General features: G+C 42.2%; 1 protein-coding gene across 1 annotated transcript in view; it reads left to right on the forward strand.

Moving 5' to 3' along the window:
- The window catches only part of DHRS7 (dehydrogenase/reductase 7), a 51,659-nt gene that overhangs the window by 11,109 nt on the left and 25,550 nt on the right, over positions 1-15,000 (forward strand). Inside the window, exons 2-3 of the mRNA XM_042446074.1 lie at positions 644-796; positions 9,350-9,456. Coding sequence (XP_042302008.1) covers positions 644-796; positions 9,350-9,456 — 260 coding nt within the window. The remainder of the gene's footprint in view (positions 1-643; positions 797-9,349; positions 9,457-15,000) is intronic.

Below are 15,000 nucleotides of genomic sequence, written 5' to 3' on the forward strand. Positions count from 1 at the left end.
ATCACCTATACTTTACTTGTTTACAGACTGAAGTTTACTTTCTTTTGTCCATGTTTTGTCCAAATAGCTTTGAATCTAAAAATGTGCTTGAAGCATAAAGGGTAGTATCTCTATAAAAACTCATAAGCTGGTTATCATTTTAAGCTTTTGTTGGCTGTTCTTCCAGGAATCTTATGCCATAATAGCAAAAGCATTTATATTTCTATACCACTTCATAGTAACTAAGCACTTTGTAAGTGGTTTACAGTCTATAAGCCAATTGCCCCCAACAAACTAAGTACTCATTTTACTGACTTATGAAAGGATGGAAGGCTGAGTCAACCTTGGAGCCCTGGGATCGAACTCACAACGTTGTGGCTACAGTATTGGCATTTAACCACTGTGCCACCAGGACTCCTGTGCCACTAGGGCTGACATACTGTAATAAATATGATAGTCTTTAAGATGCCACAAAAGTCTTCATTGGTGTTGGTGCAATGAATTCACCTGGCTAAAAGGTCATTGCTTGCTGGCTGTTGAGAAAATAAAACCAAGAACAAAAGTGTGCTGACATTTGTATACACATATAGGTTTACCAACTGAAGCTGCCTTTAAAAATGTATCCCTTTAACCTGTTCTTGTGTGTGTTTTAAACTCCCAACAGAGAAAGAGCTACCTGGGAAGGTTGTCTGGGTGACCGGTGCTTCCAGTGGGATCGGAGAAGAGCTAGCTTACCAGCTTGCAAAGATTGGGTCACCACTCGCCCTCTCTGCAAGAAGAGAAAATGAACTGGAGCGAGTGAAGAAGAAGTGCCTTGGTAACACATTACTGTTTCTAAAACTTGTATTTAAAATTTAGTAAAAATGTGAATCACCTTGTTTCCCCCCTAAGCTTTAGATTCTTCTTTACTAGTTGTTGAGTAACTCTACACCCAGAGTTACCTAATGGTTGCACAGTACAGTCTTTTAGTGAATTGTGACATTGTGACACCATGTGTATGTACACCAGTGCATGAGAATGCATGACACTACATGTGCAGTTCCATTTTTGCAACTTTAAACTTTAAACTGAATCTGGTTGGTCCTCATTGGACAGAATGGGATCCTGGTGGCGCAGTGGTTAAATGCCTGTACTGCAGCCATTCACTCAAGACCACAAGGTTGCGAGTTCAAGACCAGCAAAAGGGCCCAAGCTCGACTCAGGCTTGCATCCTTCCGAGGTCGCTAAAATGAGTACCCAGACTGTTGGGGGCAAATTAGCTTACTTGCTAATTAGCTTACTTGCTGTTCACCGCTATGATCTTTGGAATAGCGGTATATAAATAAAATGAATTATTATTAATTATTAAAAATGTCCAACCTGTTCTTGCGCATGCATAAGAAATGAACAGAACTCCAACCCATGTATTTTGCAGTATTTTTAATTTTTTAAAAAAAATGGAGGTACGTCTTTTGGTTTATTCATCGTTAGCAGTACTGCTTCCATCTTGTGGGAGAGGGATGACGAGAATGTGTATATGTGTACAGACATATACAGAGGTCCACATCGAATTACTAGAGTAGCCCCATTAATATGGGTGCATTTAAGTAACCCTTCAGTTACCATTCAGTAGTTGATTCAGTGCATATACTTTATTTGGGAGTAGCAACTGGATTATTTTAGGCCACAGATATGCATCTGTTTTTTCAGTGTCCAGTGATGCCATTCATAAAATAACAGTGTTCATAAAATTGTCTTGTAGCCTTTAATCGTTTAGAAATAGCAGTAGGAGGATGACATTAACCATATCTACCTTGCATTCTTTAATATGTGGGTTGCCAATTGCTTGACTAAAGTGCTGTTTTGCACTTGAAATGAGCATTTTTTTCAGGACCGCATTAAACAGCTAGGTGTTCTTGGGTGTTTATCCAGTTTGAAGCCAATGCTGATAATGGAATTTTTTCCTTAGAAATGTAACTCCATTGGCCAATAAGACAAACTCCAAAGTCCATTTTAGCACAATACCTTAATTACGTGAAGCAAAATTGTGCAAAAGAATGAGCAAACTTTTAAGCAAACTCTTCATCAGCTTGCCCAGATATGTTGAATGAAAATACCATAAAGGGAAAAAAAGTCTTGTCTTGATACAGATATTCACAATGCAAAGTTTGGAAATAACAAGAATAGCATCTTACGTGAATTTGTGGGGTGGAAGGGATGAATAGCAAGGAAAACAATTTCACTTTTAACTTTTATGAAGCCAGTGCTTTTTGGCAGGGATGGGAATGATGAAGACGAGCTTTAACTCATTAGCTCATCATTCTTCTGGACTTATTTGTGATCAGAGATAAGGAGGTATTTAAAGCCTGGGGGGATGTTGCAATACAGTGGGCTCCCTTTTGCTGTCTTTGAAGGTTTTACATGGAGTAGGAGCTTTTCTTTGCAGACTGCCTGTGGTTTTAAAAAGTAAAGAGAACAATTACTGTAATGAATATAGTGGTGTCCCCACCCCTGGTGTCACCTAGTGGGGGGGGTGTGATGTTGGGAAGGCAGTGGCAGCCAAAAGGGCATGCAGGGCCCTCTCTTTTGCTGCAGCAGCAGAGGTCTCCGTGTGAGGAGGCCGCCACCATTGTGGCAAAACTGAGAGGGCCTTCTCCTTTCAGATGGTAGCAGGGGGTTTGCCCTCTTGAGGAGGACTCTGCCGCCACCACAAGCCGGGAGCGGTGCAGTGGGAGCAGGGCCTGACCGGATGTCACTCTCTTTCTGGGGTGTCACCCGGTGCGGTCCACACACCCAGCAGCCCCTAGTGAGGCCACTGAATGATTAATACAGCAAGCTGTCCCCCATCACTAAAAGAAACATTTGATTTTTGACTTGATTAACAATTGATAAATAAAAAGTCCACCAACACTCTTAACATGAAGTAGTAAACTGCACTAGCTGTATGACAGAAGCAAAGTGATAAGTAAGGCCCATACCCCAATTTCCCTCTGACTTATTCAGGGCAGTATGCATGGAATTAGCCTGTCATATCATTGGAACAGCCAAGGGAAGGTAGGCCAGGCTGAATTAGAGCTTATCAAAATGTGAGTTTTTTGGCCAGGTAGAGTGGGGAATCGTTCATTTCCTGGGCAAAAATGTTACTTGATTCCTAGGAAAGCTAGTTGAGAAGAATAAAATTCTTATGATTCTAACACAGCGGCAACAATTTTGTGCAGTTTTTGAGTGCTAGTCATACATCCTAGAATGTTTTGGAAACTGTTGTATGTAAAAATACACTTGGGTTGTTTGCATGAAAATTGCAGGGTGAGGGAATTGCAAAACGACACACTTTTTGTGTAAGCAACAGTCTTGCATTCTCCCCATTTGGAAACAGCAATTTTTTCAGCAAAAAATGTCCCCACCCCATGAAACCCCATGTTTTCATGCCACCACCCCCCAATGAAATTCTGTACAAGTGTTATCCAAAAGGAAATTTACAATTTCTGGTTGCTGTAAAAGCCCATTTTTATGCTAAAACAAGGTATGCACCTCCTTTTCGTAAAGAACTGTGCTTTCTTGAAGCTTCCCAGGGCGTGTGCACATTGTTTCAGCATGAAAGTGGGGGTTTTTTTCCTAATATAAAATAAAATTTGGTGGGGACTCCAGGATGTGTGAAAAAAGGTTAGGGGGCTGTGTTCCCTGCCATGTAGTACATACTTTTAAGTGACAACCAACTTATTTCAGATCTTCAGCTATTTCCCCTTTAGGGTTAAGGAAATTCATCTAAACAGTAGTGTCACATAGATGTTCTGTTAATCCAGTTTATCCTTTCGCCCACTTCTCTGAAAACATTGCCAAGTAGGGCAGAGGGCAGAACTAAGCTTTGACAATGAAGAAAATCTGGGGGTTATCAGTTCCCAGTCTGTGTGACAAAACCGGTGTTCTACATCATGTTTGTTCAACATCAGAAGGAAACAAGGTTCATGCTTCTCTTGTGGAGAAAGATATAATCATTAACTAATACATTATATGTTGTTCAGGACTTGTTGTAGCTTATGTAGAGGAGGGGTCAGGGCCAGATGGATCAACTGTATTTTAAAATCATTGCAGTACTTTATCTAGGGTAGCAGAAACCCATTTAAAACAAGGCAAGGATATAGCTGTAGCATTAACTGTTAGGGCTGTCAGTTAACCACATTATTCGTATTAGATTTTGCTGTGTAGCTAAGATTCATAGAATCATAGAGTTGGAAGAGACCTCAAGGGCCATCCAGTCCAACCTCCTGCCATGCAGGAACTCATAATCAAAGCATCCCCGACAGATGGCCATCCAGCCTCTGCTTAAAGACTTCCAAAGAAGGAGACTCCACAACACTCTGAGGAAGAGTATTCCACTGTCGAATAGCTCTTATCCTCAGGACATCCTTACTAATGTTGAGCTGGAATCTCTTTTCCTGTAGCTTGCATCCATTGTTCCAGGTCCTGTTCTCTGAAGCAGCAGAAAACAAGCTTGCTCCATGCTCAGTATGACATCCCTTCAAATATCATATCACCTCTTAACCTTCTCTTCTCCAGGCTAAACATACTCAGCTCCCTAAGTCTCTTCTCATAGGGCATAGTCTCCAGTCCCTTCACCGTTTTGGTCACCCTCATTTAGACACACTCAAAATTCTCAACATCCTTTTTGAATTGCCGTGCCCAGAACTGGACACAGTATTTCAGGTGAGGCCTGACCAAAACAGAATAGTGTGGCACTATTACTTCCCTTGATTTAGACTCTATACTTTTATTGATGCAGCCTAGAATCATTTTGGTCTTTTTAGCTGCCACATCATACTGTTGATTCATGCTCAACCTGTGCTCTACTAGAACTCCTAGATCCCTTTCACATATACTTTTGTCAAGCCAAAGTGTTCCCCATCTTATATCTATGCATTTCATTTTTCCGCCTAAGTGCACTTATCTTACATTTCTCCTTGCTGAAATTCATTTGGCCCAGCTTTCTAATCTATTAAGGTTATTTTGAACCCTTCTCCTCGGGGGTATTAGCTACTCCTCCTAATTTGGTGTCATCTGCAAATTTGATAACCATGTCCTCGATTCTTTCATCCAAGATTGATGACCTACACCTGGTTCCATGGCAATCATTTAACACCTTAACCCTAATCCAGAGCTCAGCATTAGATTCTTTCACCAGATTTTCCTTTCCTGCCTTACATTTTGTCATTATAGGAAAAGATGCAAACAGGTTTGTATGGAATAGTGTTGTTAGCTGCATTTGAGTTGACCTCAACTCATGGTGACACTGTGAATGAAACATTTCCAGGCCCATCTGTCCTCCACCTCTCTGCTGAAATGACATGAAAGCCAGCACAGTTGTTGTTAAACACCAAAGAGCTTGAGTACTACTTTCCACACTACTTCTACGTCCATTTATGCCCTTTTGTTGTTGTTAACTGCTTTCAATTTGACCTCTACTCATGGCAACCCTGTGAATGAGACATCTCCAAGCCCCCCTATCCTCTACCTTCCTGCTTAAGAGCTGTATGCTCAGGCCCATGGTCTCCCTGAGTCCATCCATCTGGCATGCATCTTTTTCTCTTCCTGCTACCCTCTACCTTTTCCAGCATTATTATCTTTTCTAATGGGTCATGCCTCCTCATGATGTGGCCAAAGTAGACAGCATCAGTTTAGTCATCTTGGCTTCCAGGGACAGTTCGGGTTTGATTTGTTCTAAGACCCAATTGATTGTCTTTTAGATTGTCCATAGTATCGTCAGAACTCTTCTTTAGAACCACATCTCAAATGAATTCATTTTTTCCCTTCTGCTTAGGAGCCCTGGTGGCACAGTGGTTAAATGCCTGTACTGCAGCCACTCATGTTTGTGAGTTCAATACCAGCTCAAGCTCGACTCAGGCTTGCATCCTTCCGAGGAGGTGGCTAAAATGAGTACCCAGATTGTTGGGGGCAATTAGCTTTTACTTTGTAAACTGCTTAGGGAGTGCTTAAGTGCACTGATAAGCGGTATAGAAATGTACTTGCTATTGCTATTGCTTTCTCCACTGTCCAGCTCTCATATCTGTACGTGATAATGGGGAATATAATGGCTTGCATGATTCTGACTTTATCGTCAGCTGTATATCTTTACACTTTAGGCTAGTTTTTTCATAGCTGCCTTTCCCATTGCTAATCTTCTTCTGATTTCTTGACTGTAGTTTCTGTTCTGATCAATATTTGATCCAAGGTATGGGAAAGCTTTAACTATTTTGATTTCCTCGTTGTCTAGGTTGAATTTATGTATTTCTTCTGTGATCATTATTTTTGTTTTCTTTAAGTTTAATATTAGGTCTGCCTTTGTGCTTTCTCCTTTGACTTTCTTTAGTGATTGTTCCAAGTCTGTGATGTTTTCCATTAGTAATACAGTGTTTTCTGCATATCTAAGATTGTTGATGTTCCTTCCTTTTATCTTCACTATTCCTTCTTCCATGTCTAAACCTGCTGTATGTATGACAACCACATTTTGGAGTTGCTGAAGAAAAGCTTAAGGCTGTTTGAAATATTTCATTAAACCAGTAGCAAATCTTGGAAAGGGAGCAACATGGATGGCCATCTGTTGTGGACACTGGGATTGTCTATTCCTGCATGGCAAGTGGGTGGACTGTATCACCCTTGGGGCCTCTTCCAACTCTAGGATGCTAGAAGCTAATTTCTCTGTACTGAAAACTGGTTCATGGACTTTTATGGTATTTGTTTTATCCAGTGCCTTCTATGTCTGGAATACATCAGAATGGTGGTTGCCTGTGAGCTAAGCAGCTTCCTAGTAGAGTTCATACAGTTATTACAAACAGTGATTATTGCAAGGACATAAAGTTTCACCCACCCCCACACACACTCTTCTCTATCATTAAATAAAATTCCCCTGGGAAACAGAACTCTTATGATTGTAATTTACTGAGACCAATCTGCTAAGACACGCCGCTGCCAAGGTTCAGAGATTCCTTATATGTGTAATATCTCAAGGCATGCCCAGCTTTTCACAAGTGTTGGCAGAGCACACTTGTTAGTGCTACTTGTGCCTTTTGCTGCAACTTGTTTATAGTGTTGGTATTTTAGTTTTAAGGTAAGGGATAAGTGGATATATAATTTTTAGTTATGTATGTATTATGTATTTATTTATGTATTCTGTTGTAACCCGCCTTGATCCTTATGGAAAGGCGGCATATAAATAAAATGTGTTGTTGTTGTTGTTGTTACACTGTTCAACTATTTGGCCATATATGGGAAGCAGAATTTATATGGGGAGAATGGTGCACAGAGACAATAATTTCCCCACTTTGCCTTCTCCACCTAGTTGGTTGGTGCTGAGAAACACTGGAGGATGCACTGATGAGGACACTGAAAATAGGATTGCAAGACACAAGGACAAGATTATGCAAGAGTGTAGCTACACACTACAGTGGAAGATATGGGACAAATGTGTGTGTTGTTTTGAGAGAATGAGGAAGCAATAGGGACAGCAAACGTGGCCATGGCCACACTACCCTAAGAAGCATGCATTGCTTTTTTTGCCCATATGGTACCAGTATTCTACCCTAGACCTGCTTCTCTTTCCTCCTGTGGTTCTCATGGGCAAAAAGGGGCTCGTGTCTGTTCCAGATGGCTTGGGGTCAGGATATTTGAGGTGTCAGGCTTGTAAATCAATTAGGTTGGCAAGCAGAAGAATCAGAGTCTGCCACTGGTTGTGGGTGGGTGCAGATGCAGCCACTTTACTTCTTCCTGGTGGACTGTGATGTTTATCACACTATACTCTTAAAGTGCTACTATGTTGCATTCTGGGATTGGCAGTTTTAAGGAGGGTTATTTAGAACTCTGCCTGAGAATTCTGAATACTCCTCCTTAAAACTGCCAATCCCAGAATGCAACAGGAGGCAGCTAGAGGAGTCAAAGTGGAATAGTAGCACTTTAAGAGTATAGTGTGATAAACATCTGTGTTTCCATTAATCCAGTTGGAACAGCCCATGCTGCACATCAGTTCCCCAGATATTTATCTCAGTTTGCAGAAGTGGGCTATAATTCATGTTGCTGTAAAAGTTACTAATATGGCTACCCTTTGGAAATACACACACACACACACACAGAGATTTAGCCCATTGTTAGCCGAGGTCTTGTTGTGTACAAGACAATTTAACATTTAATGTCTAGCATGATATCTTGCAGTCAGACCCCGATAATGCCAATATTGTTCTGCATTCTTTGCTCTCGTCATGGGGCTTCATGAGTCAGCAGAAGAAAATGTGAAACAACTCGGCACTTGGTCTCTCCCTTTTCCCGCTTCCTTTTTTTGAACTGGCTGAAGTAACAAATACGTCTGGAAACTGAAATTCTGTCAGACTAATGGGGCATAATTACCTGTAAAAATGGATAATTTGCTAACCAGGAAAAAAAAGCATTTTATGCTCCTAATAATGGAACACATTCTTGTGGAAGAGGATGTGATAGTACGTTTTATGTGGTACATAAGTCTCCTCGTGATCGTACTTATATATGGTCACAGCAATATTAAATAACATGGTGTACTGTATTATATGATTTTGGTGGCTGAAAACTCTTGAAATGGCAGAAATAAATAAATTAGCCACTTGGTTCAAAGAGAAATATTCTCTTGTTATAGATGGAGCTGTGTAAGCCAGTATAAAGTTAAGGCTGGAAATGTTCCTTAAATATTGTTTGAACTCTTCTTACAGCGGTTACTCTGCCTTCCAGATCTTTTCCCAGCCAAGGTTCAATAGCTGGCAGCTGCATATAGGGCTAGGGCTTTGTTGTTGTGTGTCTTAAGTCTTTTCTGACTTATGGCAATTCTAAGGGGAACCTTTTGTGGGGTTTTCTGGGGCTGAGAGTGTGTGGCTTGCCCAAGGTCACCCAGTGGGTTTCCATGGCTGAGCAGGGATATGAACCCTGATCTGTTGCCCAGAATGGTGTAGTCCAATGCTCAAACTGCTACACCATTCTGTCTCTCTAGGAGTAGTCATGTGGAAGATGACATGAGGTACATCTTCTGCTTCTCTAGAGGATAAAGACTTGAAGCACTGCTTTCAAATTATAAGGAAGAGGATTTCTACCAAATATTAGGAGGAATTTCTTGATGATAAGATCAACTCAGAAGGTGGAAGATTTTTCTTCATTGGAGGTTAGGTGGCCATCTATCAAGAATACTTCAGCTGTAGATTCTTGTGTTGGGAGGGATTGGACTAGGTGGCTTAGAATGTCTTTACAACTCTACAATTCAATGAAGAAGGATCCTTCTGAAACCCTAGTGAGTCACTTCCAGACTATAACTGACTTAGAACTGTTTCCATTAGCCCCAAAAGGAAACTTGCCTTCTCACTTCTACTATTTTCTTTTAATTTAGAGATCAGCAGCCTAAGTGACAAAGATATCCTCATTGTGCCACTTGATTTGACTAACAGGAGTTCCCATGAATCTGCAACAAATGCTGTTCTGAAGCATTTTGGAAAGGTAAGTCAGTTCTGGGTGTCATATGCAAGAAGCTGAACATGAAGGGGATATAGGCTTGCCATATCCCACCTGGGGGCGGGACTTTCCCGGTTTGGGGCGGGGCCACACAGTCCTGCCCCAGTTTAGCCCCTCCCCTGTGACCTCCCCCCCAGCAAGGCCCTGGAGGCAACTCCAGCCCTCCCCATGGCTGTGTGCCACCCTCCCTGCCTCCCTGCCTGGCTTAGCCTAGAGAGCAGGGCTTCAAAACATCTGCCACTCAGAGCTATTGCCAGCCCACTTGGTATATATGTCTTGCAAAAGGCCTGACCTTCCAGGTTACAGTGAGCAAAGAAAAAAAAGCCATCAATGGTTCCTGTTTCACTGGGAGTCTAAATGCCTCATCTTTTAAATGTCTACCAGGTCAGTATTCTTGTAATTCTTTATCACAGGGTTGTTTTTGAGGCCCTAAACACCTTTACTTGTAATATGCAAATTTCTCCCGAAGCTGACCAATGGGAAAGAAGCAGTCAGCCCTCCTCCCCTTGGGTTGGTTTTCAATGGCTTAGAAGGAAGAGATTTTGCCTTGCTTGTAAATAGGAAGGGCTTTAGGGTAGCAAAAGGCTGAAGAAATAGTTTGACCCCCCCTTAAACATCCATGGCTCAGTGCTATGGGATTCTGGGAATTGTAGTTTCTTGTGGCACCAGAGCTGCCTGGGGGCAGAGCCTCTTGCCAGCAGTCTTCGGTGGAAGAGAGGAGGCTGATGGTCCTGGCCACCTCCCTTGGCTCCCTCCCTCCCTCCTCCTCCTCATCTCAGAGTAGTCACAGCCAAGATGAGCTTCTCATTCACTCTCCCTGGCTTTTCTCTCCCCCCCCCCTCTCTGCACTTTGAGACCCCTTTAACTGCCCAAAGCTCAATGCCACAATAAACTACAATTCCCAGGATTCCATAGCACTGAGCCCTGTGTTTTGGACACAGAGATCCTCCAAATGAATCCAGTCCCTAGCTTTTATATCTCTCACACACACTGCAGGAATAATAACCCACTTTGAGACTGCTTTAACTCAGTGCTAGGGAATCCTGGGAATGCTAGTGTTTGGGAGACATTGAGACTTCTCGGTCAGTAATGGCTCTGAGACCACAATAGACTACAATTCCCAGGATTCCCCAGCACTGAGCAGTCTCAAACTGGACCATTTCCTGAGTGTGGATGCAGCACCTGGGGAGGAATTCTGGGCACTGCAGTTCAACTACGTTTGGAGGGTTATGGGACTCCCTGTCAGAGATAGCTCTGGGGCCACAATGTACTACAATTCCCAGCATTCCCCAGCACTAACCCAGGACAGTTAAGTCACTCTCAAACTGGATTATTTCCTCAATGTGGATGCAGCTTTGGTGAGGAACTCTGGGCATTTCAGTCCAGCATTGTTTTATTTCTGCAGTGCATTTTGGACCAGAGACAAGGTGACCAGGCATCCTCCTCCTTTTCCAGGACATGTCCTCTTCTGTCACATTTCAAAATGTCCTCCATTTGGATCATGGCTAAGAAGCATGGATTTATAATTACATGGGTGTTTTTAGCTTTTATTTTTGGCCATGTCCTACATTTTTTTGCTTGGGTGCCCTACTTTTTGGGGTGAGGGCATTGGTCACCTTGGTCAGAGAGCTTTCCAGGGGTTAACTGCCATTCTGCTGTGGTGCTGGAACAGACCACCATTCCCAGAATTCCATAGCATTCAGCCGAGGCAGTTAAAGTGGTCTCAAACCAGATTATTTCTCCAGTGTAGATGCAGCCCAAGCCTTTTGCCTCTCTTATGCCTGAGATTTCAAAGCCCAGCCTTGGCACCACAACAAACTACAAATCCCAGGATTCCATAGGATGGAGTGATGAGAGTGAAAGCAGTGTGGCAGCAGCCTAAGTGTGCTTAATGCAGTTCTTAACATGGTGCACCTCTTGCCTACAGAGTCTCACAAGACTTTTTTGTTTAACAACTTGTACCCATTAACTCCATTTCATGTCTCCTTTATTTAGTGGGGTGGAATACAGAGAAAACAAGTCAAAATGAAGAAAAACCAAAGTCCCTTGACCAAAGGGTTTGGTTGTGGAATAAACCTCTGAAATAGGCAAGAGGCAATGTTAAAATAAAGCCATGTTCAATGCTGAAATGTGCTGTTTGGAATGGGGAGAGGGGGGTGGCCAGAAAGGGGAGTACATTTCTGTGATCTGTGTAGGAATAATGTCAAAATGTCGTCCATTTTGATCATGCCTAAGAAAGATGCATTTATATTAACATTTCTAAAAAAGCCTCAATTTTTTTGCTTGTCCTCCATTTTAAAAAAATATGTCCTACATTTGAAAATGTTGTCCTGCATTTGTCCTACATTTGTCCCGGTTTGGAGGTCCTCGCTTATGGCAACCCTAAGGGGATATCAAAAGTTCTATATTGTACAAGACATCTTGAAATAATACTACTTCATATAGTCTGGTTTCCCTTCCTGTGCAACAGCATAGATGGCAAATGAAAAACCAGTTGAGGCTCAGTAGCCCTCCATGACATATTAGAAGCTGAATCAAAAGCTATTTGTGAAACAGTTGATGCAAATGGAGGCTGTTGGGCAGATCCAACTAATTGTGCAATTGGCCCTTGAATCCACTGTGCCCTGCCTGTGGTCTGTCCTCCATGCACTCTGTCCCCCTTGTTCTTTCCTGGGCCCCATTCATACTGGGGTAAAAGACATGGAGGGAACTGGGATGATCCGGATGCCCCTCCCCCGAATCACTCCGTTAGCAAGTGCCCACTACAAATTGAAATCGAATGCATTTTGACAGAAATCGAATGCATTCTGTAGATTGGCCGCTGCCAATCAAGCTATCGTCATGGTGACGTTTGCAGGGCATCGGGGGAAGTGTCCTCCCTTTTTAAAGAGCCAGGCACAGGGGTTTCAGCGGCTAGAGCTGATTGCTCTACCATTTTGAATTATCTCCCAGTGGAAAAGTCTGTCATTGGTACTTCCCTGAAAAACATTGATTGAAACATGTCTGAAACCCTGGTTTGGGAAACCATCTGAATTCAGCCTGTTAAGCCCACAGCGCTCAATTCAAAGTTTTCCAAACCAGGGTTTACATACAGTTCAAGAGTTTTTAAGGACCGGGTCACCTTTCGCTGCTGCAACCAGGGCCGCGTTTCTTTTGGTTGCCAAAGGCAGGCTCTGAGGTTGTTGTGGTTTTTGGAAAAGAAGGCTCTGTTGCCGGACAAACGATGTGCTAATCCCTGAAATGCTACATGGAATATCACATCTGATGCTATTTATTATTTTCAGGGGCTAGAACTGCAGGACGGACCCGTCCTGCCACACTTGCTGAAGCTCCAGAGTTGATTTGATGAAAAGTGAAATGTGAAAATTTTTGAGATGGCTTTGAACAGGGAAGAACATAGTCACCTTCTCTCCTTTAACCATCATTTTGGAAAACATTTTAACACCTTACCTGTGCTCTTCTTCCTGTGAAAACTCTATTCGGATGCCAGAAACCTCTCTTGTCAGGGAATAAATCGATTCTCCTGAGAATAGAAAGCAGTTGATTTGAACGGAGGACTTCTAATGTCTCCTATGGGTTGTTAGTTCAATAACTGCTACGAAAAGACCAAAAAACACAGGATGATGATAGAAGACCCGGAATCCATGTGGCGTCACCTCCAGGTAGCACCTCCTTGAAGTTTCAGCAAACAGCAAAATGCAGCGCAAGAGAGAAGTCCCTGGAAGGATGATTTTTTGATGAGGCTTAAGTGTGGAATCACGTGATGCGTGGACTGCGTCGCAGTCTTTGTGATGATGAACCCAGGAAAAAAAATACCCAAATCAAAAGGAATGCCATCAAGGGACCGTCAGTAACACCCTAGGCCCCTTCTTTTCTCTTCCAGGCTCAGTCGACTACACACTACAGAAAACTGAACTACCAGCGGCCAGCCAGTGTGAATTAAACTCTCTAAAAAACTGTGTTGTTGTTCTTGGCTTCCTGCTTTAGGATACTGGGAACACAGTGGGGGGTGATGATTTGCCCCCTGTAATGGAAATCACTAAAACCTCTATTCTGAGGCTATTGAGCATTCCTGACGGGTGGAGAACTTGCACGTTACCAGTCCCCCAACTCCGTTGACATTGCAACAGAGGTTCCAGACGGGTGGTACCACTTTGTACTTCACCAAACTCGATTCTCTCATTTGGACCGGAATGCCTTCCAAAACATACAATGGAGATCTTGTTAACGATACTGCTCTGAAGACTTTATATCAGGGTGTTCTTGCCTTGTTGCATTTGCAAATATGTTTTGGAAATAGATGATCCTGTTCCTTCTCCTGGCCATATATTCGAGCTTACAATGGAAGCCTCCCCTGGGTCTGTATGCCTGGAATTGGCTTCTAACAGCAAAGCAAGAGCTGTTTCAACTGGCACTTCTAGCATTCAGGTAAACTTTGTGAGAGGAAATCGCATTCTAAAACAAAAAGCAGATATATCTAGTATACCTACACACCTATGTATATTTCCCCAACCTGTACAATTCTGTACCATTAAAATGTACAGAGTCATTAAGTCAGCTTGATGTTGACCCATAAGTTGTGCTTTAAGACCTAAAGATTCCAAAGAGGTGTTCTCTCCGGGTTAAAAACACAACAAACAGCCAAAACCTCCATTTTCATGGGGATCCCTCTGGCCCTAATCCCAGCCAAAGTGCAGGTGCCCCATTATACTATCTTCCTCCTCAACCTGCTCTTCCTCCAGGATGTTAACTGTGGTCAAGTTAACTTCAATTTATGGGGATCCTATGAATGAGGAGACTTCCAAATCATTACTCTACCTCTCAACCACCTTGCTCAGGTCTTGCAGACTCCAGAGATGTGGCTTCCTTGATTGAGTTACTCCATATGGATTGTGATCTTTCTCTATTCTATTGCTTTCTATTTGCCAAGATTAATTGGCTTTATTTGTGTGGGCCCCATTTAATATATATTACACACACAACCAGTCGGCCCCTTCTTATACTGTACCACGGATTGTTATACACGGATAATTAATTACGCATACACGGTTTGAAAATGTTCCAAAAAAAGTATAATTACCTTGAGTTCCATTTTTTATTAGGGACACCATTTTTGATATGTCATTATACTAATGGGACTGCGCATACATGGATTTTGTTATACATTTGGGGGATTTTGGAACAACCCCCAGCGATAACAAGGTCACTGTATATACAGCATACAGCAGCAACAACGAAAAAATTACAATAATAATGACATTTATACAGGTCATAGAAACTCTAAAAATGTCAATTGGGAGGGGTGTTTTTAAAAGTTGTAAAAATGATTCAAAGAATCTCTTTCGATAGTCTGCATCATCAATAACAGAAATTGGATAAAAAATAATAGAACAGTTATAAAAAAACCCTTATAGACCATCCTCTAACCATATAGGGAAGCTTTGTCAATCGGGTTTATTAATAAGATAAAATTTTCATACAGCAAATTACATGGTGGTCTGCATTAACAATAATCAGCCATAATTAGGA

This window comes from Sceloporus undulatus, chromosome 1 (assembly GCF_019175285.1).
Source record: "Sceloporus undulatus isolate JIND9_A2432 ecotype Alabama chromosome 1, SceUnd_v1.1, whole genome shotgun sequence".
In the NCBI taxonomy this organism is placed as follows: domain Eukaryota; kingdom Metazoa; phylum Chordata; class Lepidosauria; order Squamata; family Phrynosomatidae; genus Sceloporus; species Sceloporus undulatus.